A 12,481-nucleotide genomic window follows, 5' to 3' on the forward strand; every position below is an offset into this window, starting at 1 on the left:
TTACCCCCATGTTTTTTACAATTAGATCCTATGTATTGCCTTTTTGAGGGATGCAGGTGGTGCTGTGGGTTAAATCACAGAGCCTAGGACTTGCCGATCGGAAGGTTGGCGGTTCAAATCCCCGCAACGGGGTGAGCTCCCATTGCTCGGTCCCTGCTCCTGCCAACCTAGCAGTTTGAAAGCGCGTCAAAGTGCAAGTAGATAAATAGGTACTGCTCCAGCGGGAAGGTAAACGGCGTTTCCGTGTGCCGCTCTGGTTCGCCAGAAGTGGCTTAGTCATGCTGGCCACATGACCGGAAGCTGTACGCTGGCTCCCTCGGCCAATAAACGAGATGAGCGCTGCAACCCCAGCATCGGTCATGACTGGACCTAATGGTCAGAGGTCCCTTTACCTTTACCTTTTATTGCCTTTTTGCTGTCTTACTTCCCATCCCGCCGAGGGCTATCTGTAATCAAAAGTAACTTACCATTTAAGTTTTTAGTACTGATCCTGTTTTGATTAGCAAGCTTGTTGCTTGCTCGTTTTTAAACTAATTTCACTCTTTTAATTTTCTGTTATTTGTGAGCCTATTTGGGGCTTAAAGCAACTATATCACATGAATATTTAAACTGGCAAATAAACAAAGTGAAGGACCACACCACAGAGTGCACAATTCAGACACGATTCTCTGAAGTGGGATAATAATGTGTCCTCCCAACCATTTCTTCCCACCTCCAAACTCTTCATCTTCAAATATGCACATAACATTAAAGGCACCTCTCTCAATCTGAAACAGTGCAACAGATGCACAGCTGTGGAGTGCTGATTTGAGCTTGTGGCGTACATCTGTGCCATGCTGGCAGGACTTAATGATAGCAGCCGTGTTCAGCTGATGCCCGCTGTGGCAAAAATTTCTGAGTTTTCTGAGAAATTGCCACATTTTACTACTTTCATTTTATTCCTGTTTGCCTCTCCCACTTTGCTCCTTTGGCACAGCAGCCACAAGTTTCCTGACTGGGAGTGGCCTAAAATATCTGGAGGGCACCAGGCTGGCAAAAGATGATCTAAGATGATATTTCAAATCTGCTGAAAAGGTTCACACACACACACACACACACACACACACACACGCTTTTGTATGTCCAGCTATTGTTCAAAAAGCAGCAGAGATGGTTCCATATAAACTGCCTGGAAAGCCTGTGCTGAAATCTCTGAGTGTGACATTCTCACATTAGAGCCTCAGGCTCCAGAATAATGGCACTACCTAAAACCAGAACCAACAAGACTGCAGATTGCAAGCAGTCTGGGTGAGGATCACATCACTTCTAAGCTTTCTGTAGAGCATAGAGCATGCTGTGGCTCTACAGAGATGTGTCCAAGCCTCCAAGCAGATATTCACTCTGATTACCAGATATTCTTACTTAGGCTGTGCAGCTGGTATTGAGTAAAAGCGGAAGTGTTCCAAATTTGATCCAGGCCCCAATCTTGCCATCCTACAACCTGCAGTTACAGCCCTCCTTTGACCCCCATCCTTCTAAACCCCCCCCCTTGAAAAGAGCAACAGACAATGGTAGTTTTTATTGGTGTTTTTGCATACAAAATAAGATCTCCAAAACCAAGGCCTCAAAAAACAATCCCAGCAGCAGAAGTTGAAACAATTTTAATGTTGTTATGTATTGCTTTTATATCCTGCCTTTCCTTCTGGAGGAGCCCTGAATGGCAAACATATCTGTACTATAAAATATTATAGGAAGCATCCTAAAAACAGTGTCTGTTAATGTCAGTGGGCTGGACTAACAAAGGGTACAATCCTAGCAAGTATGTAGCTTGTGGACGCATCTATGCTGTTAGAGTCCAAAGTGCCCTCTGTAACTAGGAGTGCCTTCATTTTGTACACCAGCTGTAGCCATATCTGGATCAGGAGGATCTGACTACTAGAGTCCTAGCATTGGTAACCTTGAGACTTGTTGTTGTTTAGTCATTTAGTCGTGTCCGACTCTTCGTGACCCCATGGACCAGAGCACGCCAGGCACCTCTGTCCTCCACTACTTCCCGCAGTTTGGTCAAACTCATGCTGGTAACCTCGAAAACACTATCCAACCATCTCATCCTCTGTCACCCCCTTCTCCTTGTGCCCTCCATCTTTCCCAGCATCAGTGTCTTCTCCAGGGAGTCTTCTCTTCTCATGAGGTGGCCAAAGTACTGGAGCCTCAGCTTCATGATCTGTCCTTCCAGTGAGCACTCAGGGCTGATTTCCTTAAGAATGGATGCGTTTGATCTTCTTGCCCTTGAAACTAGATTACTGCAATGTGAGGCTGCCCTTGGCCCTGAAACTCCAGCTGGTGCAGGTGATGTGACACCTCTGCTAAAACATCTCCATTGGCTGCTCATCTGCTACCAGGCCAGGTTGAACTCTCTTATGTTAACATACAAAGCCCTGACCACTTGGATCTTGTATCTTTTACAGACTGCCTGAGCCCTTATATCCTAGCTGAGATAATCCAGAGTAGCAATGTTAGTTGCCCTTCATGCCACAGAGGCCCAACTTACCTCAAACAAAAGTTAGGCATTTAGTGTTGCCCATCTCCGTGCTGGGGAACATTCTTTAAGCAGAAATACATCAGACATCTTCACTTTTGACTTTTAAGTGTCTCTTCAAGATTTTTTTATGCCAACAGGCCCACATAGCAGTTTTGAATAACTTTTGTTTAACCATTTTAAAACAATTGTTTTGCAAGGTTTTTAATGTTGTTTTGTATTTTATTGTTTTATCATATGTTGCTGTAAACTGTCCTGATATTTTATAAGATGGCAGCAGGGCTTTTTTTCCAGCTGGAACTCAATTCCAGCACCTCTCAGGTGGGTGCATTGCCATTATAAGAGAACAAGGGAGGTGTTCATGGTGAATTCAGGCACCTCTTTTATTAGAAAAATAGCACTGTGTTGTATATTAGTTGTTTATTGTATATACAACACAGGACGCTGTTGGCGCTGTGGTCTAAACCACTGAGCCACTTCGGCTTGCCGATCGGAAGATTGGTGGTTCGAATCCATGCAACGGGGTGAGCTCCCATTGCTCTGTCCCAGCTTCTGCCAACTAAGTGGTTTGAAAGCATACCAGTGCAAGTAGATTAAAAGGTACTGCTGCGGCAGGAAGGTAAACAGCGTTTTTGTGTGCTCTGACACTCGTCATGGTGTCCCATTGCGCCAGAAGCGGTTTAGTCATGCTGGCCACATGAACCGGAAAGCTGTCTATGGACAAGTGCCGGCTCCCTTGGCCTGAAAAGCAAGATGAGCACTGCACCCGACAGTCGCCTTTGACCGGACTTAACCGTCCAGGGGTCCTTTACCTTACCTTTACCTTTACAACACAGAGCAAAAAATATATAGGAACTTGCTGTCATTCCATCCCAAATACTCTAGCTAAACTTGAACCTAGCTTTCCTACTTTTATTTTCCTTCCTTCCTTCCTTCTCCATTGTTTTTTTTTCCTTACTGATGTAGATAAAACTAACTCAGCTTATCATTCTTTCACATATAGATTATTGCACAGTATTATTTTCTGATCTTCCTATCTCACATTGTAAGCTGCTTATCTCTGTCCTTAATTCTTCTGCTTACTGATCTTGCACAGCAGTCCAACATGTATCTCCTTTTTTCTTCTCTCTTCCTCATTTCATATTGAATAGGAGGTGCCGCACCTTGTTTTCCTTACCTCGCTACTCTGCTTTCAATATATTTACCTTCTTGCATTGTGTGACCAGGTGGCAACAGCCCCAGTCCCCAGGGATATGGAATTAAAATTAGGCCAAACTTTATTAAACTTCTGAATGTAGGAAGACCTTGGCTTAGGCCTTGGGCATGTATACCTCCCAGTCCCTCAGCCGGGGGGAACTGGGGCTCATCAGGGTAAATGGGATATGGGGGTGCTTTGTGAGACATAAGTGTAGCAGGCAACCAAGCCCATATCCCCACATGCAGGGTAGTTCATTGATGACCTTTCAGTGTATGGCCAGTGACACACATACATAGCCCCTTTAAGAGGGGACCCTGAAATCCCTGCCGCAGGGGGGTGAGTCACCACTTCACCCCACCCCCCACCCCATATAGGGGAGAAAAGACTACAGGATTCCACCCAAGGCCATAACCGCCAAAGTTGTGACGAATTGCTACGGGGAAGACAAAACCTTCCAATGCAGGGAAATTTCTTCCCATTCCTTCAACAGTAACCAGTCAAAGACTGTAGCAGCGCCCTCTAAACAGGAAGAAAAAGTTAATCCGCTAACAAGAAACATTAAACAAAGGGAGGGTAGGAAGGGTGAACCTCCAGAGCCGACTGCCTGGCTATTGTTGGCTCCACCCCTGTTTATAAATGTGGCTGAGCCCACCTCCCAGCAAAAAACTTGATTACTGAGGCTGGGTGTGAACCTCCAAAAATTAACACTGAGAGGCAAGCCAGCCCCTATTTGCCAGTAAGCTCCCTGGGAACCGTAGCACCACGTGCGATCCTTCAAAGGGCACCCACAATGTAAAGTGTGAGTGCTCATTCTCCATTCTTCTGTTGGCTATTGCACCACCAACTTCATTCTAAACTCTCCCCTCAGCTGGCCCCCACCTGCCTAGCTCTTTACTTACCACCAGTCCAGGGGCTGTTATCTCCAACTATGGGTCACCTAGCCTTTTATCACCCCCCATTGGAGATTCACCCTTCCCCTTCTTGCACAGGTACTTCATTGTGTGGAGAAAAAGTAGGGCATAGATGTATGGATGGTAAGCAAGGAATGCTGAAATTGTCGCGCACGCACGCACACACACACACACACACACACACATATAATATCCATGGTGTTTCTATTGTTAAGTCTCTTTGAGATGTTTCCTAGGAAGAGATCGTAAATGCAGGTAAATAAATAAATAATGCATTCTTCCCAGCCGTTGATCCTTTGGCTGCTGTATTGCAACATTTTTTCCTGTATTATCCATTTCAGATGGTTTGACAGACTGTATAGACCCTGACTGCTGCCAGCAAAGCAATTGCTATTCAAGCCCGCTCTGTCAAGGGTCCCCTGATCCCCTTGACCTCATTCAGCAGAGCCAGCCTCCTTTCTCTCAGCATCCTCCAAGGCTCTTTTATGATAGAATCAAGTTTCTTATTGGCAAGGAAAGCACTCATGTAATCCGAGGAGATGTCTCATTTGAGAGCAGGTAAGTGTTTTGTGTGTTTTCTTTACTACTGAAAGCTGCTTTCCAAATTGAAGGTACTCAACCACTACACGGGTAGGAATGGTTGGTGTGTGTGTGTGTGTGTGTGTGTGTGTGTGTGTGTGGAATTAAATGATCCTTTATAACTTCTTTGGGGAATATTGCCTGGTCTTCTCCACGCTTAAAATAAAGCCATAAACAGATATTTTAGATTTGCTGCATAGGTCTTTTACACATATATACTGTTTTCAGTTTTCAGTCATGAAATAGTGTTGACATGCAAAAATGTCTAACTTAATAATAACTTAATAAAAAATAGTTTACATTTGTTTACATTTAAAACAACAGGAAGAATGCTGCAGTCCTTTTAAAGCTTTTTTGGGAAGCTCTGACCAAGAAGGATACTTCCTTTTGAAAGATAAATGGCCCCATGTAGAATCATCTCAGGAGCTCATGGTCACATTCTATGATATTTCTGTATTTTTGGTTGAATTCTGATGCTATTTTATGTTGCTTTGATTGATGTATATCTTGTACTTTTATTGTATGTTTCTTTTGAGTTCATATGTGTTAATCTTGTTCACTGCTTTGGGGACCTTTGGGCTAAAAAGTTGTATATAAATGAAACGTACCATGCCATAAGGACTCCCCACATGTGGTAAATGAGCACACCACAGACAGGATGATGTATGCTGATGCACTAGTTTGCTACACGCAGGAAAGGCTGTGTGTCTTTGGAATGTTTTCAGGCATAGGACCAAAATTTATGGAAGGGCCATAGCAGCTTAGCAGTAGAACAACATTTCAGTCTCCAGCATCTTCAGATAGGAAGGTCTTACCTGAAACCCTGAAGAGCCTCTGGCAATCAATGTCAATGATACTAAGCTGGGTGAACTAATGGCCTGACCCAGTAAAAGGCAGCTTCCTATTCCCTTGCCCAAAGAATTCAGGGGCTATAACAGAATAGGCTCTGACTGCTGTGGAAGGAACTGTAGCTCAATGGTAAGTTCATAGTTTGGATGCAGAAGGTCCCAAGTTCAATCCTTGACATCTCCATTGGGGTGGGGGGGAGATCCAGGAGGCCGATGAGACACTGGAAAGCTAGTCAATATTTAACACTGGGCTAGATGTACAAATACTTATATTCCTGTGAAAAAGTTGAAATCTGGAACTGGGCTTCTTCGTTGGTTGTTCTTAAATTGGGGAGAAATTTCCAAAGGCAAAGTGACGCTTCATATGTGGGGCTAAGCTGGTGCAGTTTGTGAAGGAAGAGCCATTTGGGAGACTCTTGAATGATGTACATGATGTAGATCTGTGTCAGTTTGTTTGGAATGGCATGGAGGGGGTAATCTGTGGACAGAAACCAGCATAGTAGAGAAGAACAGAAAGATCTTCCTGATCTAACAAATAGCTCTGTGTACCTTACACCAATAAAGACATTTAAACCAGTTTGTTCTGTTGTTGAACTAAAAATGAGCAGGATCCTACAGCCACAACAAACCTCTGAAGGTGGCTTGCTTAAGCAGGTAGTATCAGGCTGGAGTTGCATGAGCTTGGCTAAGTCTAAGCAGAAAAGACTCTCCTGGATCAGAGCAAAGGCCTATCTAGTCCAGCATCCTGTTTCCCACAGTAGCTAGCCCTGATGTCTCTTGAAAGGTTCAGCATCATGACATGAGGGCAATAGCCATCTCCTGTAGTTCCCAAGTAACTGTATTGAGAAGCGATGCTGCTTTTTCTCCTGGAGGCAACATACTGCCATTATGGCTATTAGTCTTATCCTCCTGACAAGGTCTGGAGTTCAACTGAGCCCTTCTGTACATCTTGATCTCTCCTTTCACGAAAAGTAGAGTGACTTTAAAGAGTAGTCATTTATCTTTGAGCCTTGCTATTATGGCTCACAGTCTATTGGAAGCATTGGGGTGCAACTCTGCTTGGAGGCTGATGTGCCTACATAGGAAAAAGTAGATAGAGGGAGTAACCTCCCAGGTTTCCTCAACTGTCCTTTCTGACCTAACCTGTGGTGACCTTTCCTCAGGTGCTAGACTGATAGGCTTTTTGACCTCATTACCTGCTTCCTGCTTCTTCATCCTCACCTTAGGAGAGGATACGTCTTTTCTGTCCTGCTTACTGAGGTACAAGAGCAAGCATGGCTCAAGGCAATGTCACCTTAGCTAGGATATTTCTTAGCCAGCATATACTTTCCTGAATGAATGTAGCTTTCTTATTTTCCTAAACTCAGAGTCTCATGGTGATTCTATCCAAGTTAAGTGTGCCCTTCAGTAGGAATGCACAGTATTAAGTTCAACTTCTGGTTAGCGTTTTAACTCCAAATGCCAGCACAGTCAGCATGAGGCCTCTGGGGTACAGAAGGGACAGTTCCTTAGGGTGAATCTGGTTCAAGAGGTGCTGCCTCTTGGGGGCCTGTTTTGGTTCTCTGGTCAAAGGGGCTGCTGGCTGACTGGCTCAGGCCTGGTAGCAAGGCCTAGGTTCAGTCCCTCCATGGCTTGCACCACTGGTCTTCCTGAACCAGCTGGCCACTCCTTCTCTGTCAGGGAATAGTATGATGTAATTCCTCATCCAGCCAGGAAATTCTCATCAGTTCTTATTCAAACATGGAATTATCATCAATGTGCCTTAGATTCAGTTTGCTGAAAAATAATGGTGGTTGTGTGAGTGAATGATATACCTTTGAGTCTATAATACATATGTGTGTTTCGGTGTGACTATAGAGAAGTAGTTTAATGCTCTGAAGGCAAGGTTACTGATATTTTCCTCTGAAAAGGGAGTAACATTTGAAATATGCAGCTCATAAGGTTTTATACAGCAGCCCACCCCAGGCAACTATAATTTATGTACTGGTGTCGACAGCCACAGATCATCCATAATACCTAACAGTTTCTCATGTACCTTGGCCTGTAAATTAGATTTCTTGGTTCTTAAACATTGTTGTACTGAAGGAGAAAATATAGCTAGTTGTGCTGATGTACTAGAGAGGGAGAAATCCCAAAATAAGGATAGGATAATATCTTTATTAGATCAGTGCCTGGATTGGCAGCCACCTGAGGACTCCACACACACCACTCTGAGATCCATCATGAAAGATAAGCAGGATATGAATGTAATTAAATAAAAAATATTAGGTTAGACCATGCTAGGTGTAAAACAGATTTGAGGTTGCACCAAAGGTTAATAGGAAGAAGGGGAAAAAACAACCATTCTACCTTTGAAAACAAAAAAGGCAACATTTGGATTCATTTCCTATGTGCTGCAATTAACACGATATGGATCTTAATTGTTCTTTGTGCTGAATGTCAAAATTGCATGCCAAACATGCTTTTAAAGGAAGCTGGGAGGCTTGTATGATGTGGAAACAATAAGAGGCAGGTATTAAAATGCCCCTGTGAAGGAATGGGGCTTTCAGCATTTTGTGTTTTTGTATGCAAGTAATGGGTTATAGAATGGTTTTGCTCTAAAGGATCTCATGCATAAGAAGGTTAAAAAAACAACTCACACAAATGTTAAAAGTTCAAGGGAATGTTTTGCTCAGAATGCTGTTCACAGGAGGGTCAAAAGTTTAAGAGGATATGTTTTGCGCAGGAGATTAAAAAGTTGTTCCTAAGAACATGGCAATTCAAGGGAAGTAGAAACTTAACTAAGATACTACTCATCTACTGATTAATTAAAGTGCTGGAAGTTAGCTAAACATCAAGGACTTTGTTGTGAAGAGCTGGAGTTTAAGAGCTTTGTTGTGAAGAGCTGGAGTTTAAGAGAATAAGAGGGATAAACAGTTTTTAAGACTGTGTGAACACTGGAAAGTGTTGGCGTTTCCAGTTGGATGCTGCAGGAGGAAGAAACCAAGAGAAGACCACAAAGGGATCCACAAGCTGAACTGTGGGGTGAAAATTGTTAAGTATTGGCTTGATTCAGGAAACATTCTAGAATAGGTATAGCTGGATGCTTTTATCTGTTAAACTCTAATGGATAACTAAGCAAACTTTAAAATTTGAGTCTTTCGCCCCGAATTTTTTTTCCTCAACCTACTTAACTTTTCATTTTGCTAAATTCTTAAGTAAAATCATAATACGGTCTGAAACATTATTATTCACCCTGTGTCTGAATGCTGTACCACTTTATCTAATACTGGAAGAAAAGAAGAGACTGAGAGGAGATGTGATAGCCATCTTCAAATATCTAAAGGGCTGTCACATGGAAGAAGGAGCAAGCTTGTTTTCTCCTGCTCTGGAGGGTAGGACCCAAACCAATAGATTAAAGTTACAATAAAGGAGATTCCAACTAAACACCACAAAGTATTTTCAGTAAGAACTGTCTGACAGTGGAACAGACTTCCTCGGAAGGTGGTGGACTCTCTTTCATGGGAGACTTTAGTTGAGATTCCTGCATTGCAGGGGGGTTGGACTAGATGCCCCTTGGGGTCCTTTTTAGCTTTACAATTCTATGATTCTAAGTTCAGAAGCACTGTTTGGTATGAGCAGCCAGAGACGGGGGAAATATATCTACAGAGTGACAGCAGTGAGGTTTTTAAAAAAGGGGGAGTTGGTTTGGCTGATTTGTTTGAGAGGAATAAAAAGAGAAGCAAGGCAGAGACTTTCATAATTGATAGGCAATGGCTTGACTGTTTTGGGAACTGTACTGGACTGTGATTTCAGGACTGACCCTAGGATTCCATCCCTGAATCTTCTTCAGAGACAGGAGCCTGTCTGTACAGATTGAACCTTTCTCTTTGCATTGGACCTGAACCTGTATTTGATCATTGACTCCTCTCTAGTGTTGCCGTTGGGACTGTTGTCAGTAGCACTTTCTGCTTACACTACACTGCTTTCTGTGTGCACTATTGGGACTTACCTCAATGTAAGCCAGGTTTCAGGACAGTTTGTGTACCCATGTTTACAAACCTATGGTTATTCACACGCGTAGTGAACTCTTTCAGTTCTAGGAATTATCTCTTTCAGTTAAACCAAGTTGACTGAACTAATTCAAAAACCTCTAAACTAAACCTGAAAGTAGTTTCCATAATTAAAGACAAATTAAGTTCATTTTTGGGGGTAGAACTTTGAATGATTCCTAGTTCATCTTCAAGTTCACTCCCTTTCTCTCTTAGCTTTATTTTAAAAAAAAGTAAGTCAAGTGGATATTTCTAAAGTTAGAAAACAAAAAGTGGAAGCAGCATTATAAGTTTCAGGCTATACTGTTGCTAAGCACTTTTAGCACTTAATCAGGAACAGCAGGAAGCACAATGTTGATGGAGTGTCTCCATCAAAAGAAGGAGGAGCAAAGAGGAGGAGATGCTGCAGTTGAAACAACCACCACCACCCAAGGTCACAACAAAGGATTTCATGGCATTCACCCCTGGAGAGGATCCCTATGTGACTCTTCTTACTTTGCATGAACATTTCCTGTGACACTTGGCAAAAATCAATATCAATACTAAGCATTGGTGCAATGTATCAAGTATTCAGAGCATATCACATACATTATCTCAGTAATCCTTGATACAACCCTGTAAAGGTGACTATTGTTTTATCTCTGTATTGCAAACACTGAGATAGGGGAGTTGACATGGCTTAGTTCATGGCAGAGAGAAAATTTTGACTGGTGCTTACTAGATTTCACTAATAGTCACAATATAACACCAGTGTTCAGACTGCCCTTCAGTCACTTACCTTTCATGATGGACCCCTTAGCACTTCTAAATGAGCCAAATATATCAACCTACTTAAAGCGTGAAAAGACTTGACAGTCTGATGTTCATACTGTGGCCATGGATTGAGGGTGTGCATATTAAAATAGTTTACCCGTTTTTAGCCACATGTTGCTAGCAATTTGCTTGATTTGCCTTCATGCATGTGACTAAAATTATTCTAGGCCTTGAGTTAATTGCCCTCCCGAGGCTGCTTAGACCAGGGTTGTCAGTAGGAAGGAAATGAATAAACCTTACTAGACCTTTTTTCCTTAATACATTTCACTGCAACATTTGATGCAATAAATTATACATTTCTTTGAGTAAAATTGTCATTTGTTAGTTTGTCTATCAGACATACACTTCAGCAGTTAATGCCTCTTCTGTTGGTCAGAAAAGACTTGTAATGTTATATGTAAGACAATGTACAAGCAATTGAAAATGCAAGACATACTGCTAGAGAAAGAAATCATTGAGCCTAAGGCTATCCATAACTACTAGTCATGATGGCTATGTTCTACCACCACTATCAGAGGCAGTATGCCTGTGAATATGAGTTACTATAAAGAATAAGTGAAGAGGCTGCAGTAGTACTCAGGTCCTGCTTGTGGGCTACACATAGGCATCTGGGTGGGTACTAGAGCAACAGGATGCTGGACTAGATGGGTCATTGGCTAGATTCAGCAGGCTCTTATTGTTGTTGGTGTTGGCATCTGTCTGTCTTGGGAGACAATGGAAGGTGCACTTTGAGGGGTGAAGTCAAACATTTGGAGAGTTGCAGCGCCTGCTACAGCTGTAGAGACCCATACGAGAGAGACATAGTTTGTTGCAGCTGGGGCAGATGAAGGCTTCTGGTTTTGTGATGCAGATGCATCATGGTGTTTGTTCTCTCTGCACTCTATCCAGTGGCCACCCCTCCTTTGTTCACTCTTGTTGATGAATGACCTGTCTGTCTCCAGGCACTACAGTCTTCTGCAAGGGATTCCCACATGGCAGGGTTGATGTTTCTAGCCTTCATGTCTCACTTGCAGTCATCTTTGTAACAGATATTGATCTGCCAAGGGGCCTGGTGCCTGAAGACAGCTCCCCTGCGAATCCAGCTGTTTTGTGGACATGCCTAAACCAGTGCAGATGTCACTGAGACAGGAGTGTGAATGTGGTAGGACTGTGGTATTAGGTGAGCACATCTTTATTTGAGACTCTGCCCTGTCATGTGATGCCCCAAAATTTCCTGACAACAGCACATGTGGAAGGTGTTGAGGCATCGCTCCTGGTGGTTGTAAGTCACTTCCATAAAGCAGCATGCTCAACACGCAAGGCTGGAAGACCTTCATCTTAGGATCAGTTGTTAGCATTACATTCTCCCATACCGTTTTGGGAGAGGGAGAGGCAAGCCATTGCCATGACTGCCTTGCCAATATGCTTATCCAGTTCAGTGTCAATGGAAAGGTTGCTGCTTATGGTGGATTCCTCTGCAAAATCCATGCAAGGGACCCTATTTTGTTAGGGGATTGCAATGCAAGCCCCTTCCTGAATCAGGTTGGAGTTTGTATGGAAACCTGCAAAACTGGGGAGGATTAAACCTTGCTCATCAGCTGGTG

At 43.1% G+C, this 12,481-nt stretch overlaps 1 protein-coding gene across 8 annotated transcripts in view; it reads left to right on the plus strand.

The window, feature by feature from the left end:
* Window positions 1-12,481, plus strand: part of TENM1 (teneurin transmembrane protein 1) — a 388,748-nt gene that overhangs the window by 261,052 nt on the left and 115,215 nt on the right. For all 8 annotated transcript variants that reach the window (XM_077922107.1, XM_077922113.1, XM_077922110.1 and 5 more), the window contains one exon: window positions 4,969-5,185. In XM_077922107.1, coding sequence (XP_077778233.1) covers window positions 4,969-5,185 — 217 coding nt within the window. The remainder of the gene's footprint in view (window positions 1-4,968; window positions 5,186-12,481) is intronic.

Source organism: Podarcis muralis, chromosome Z (assembly GCF_964188315.1).
Source record: "Podarcis muralis chromosome Z, rPodMur119.hap1.1, whole genome shotgun sequence".
In the NCBI taxonomy this organism is placed as follows: Eukaryota; Metazoa; Chordata; class Lepidosauria; order Squamata; family Lacertidae; genus Podarcis; species Podarcis muralis.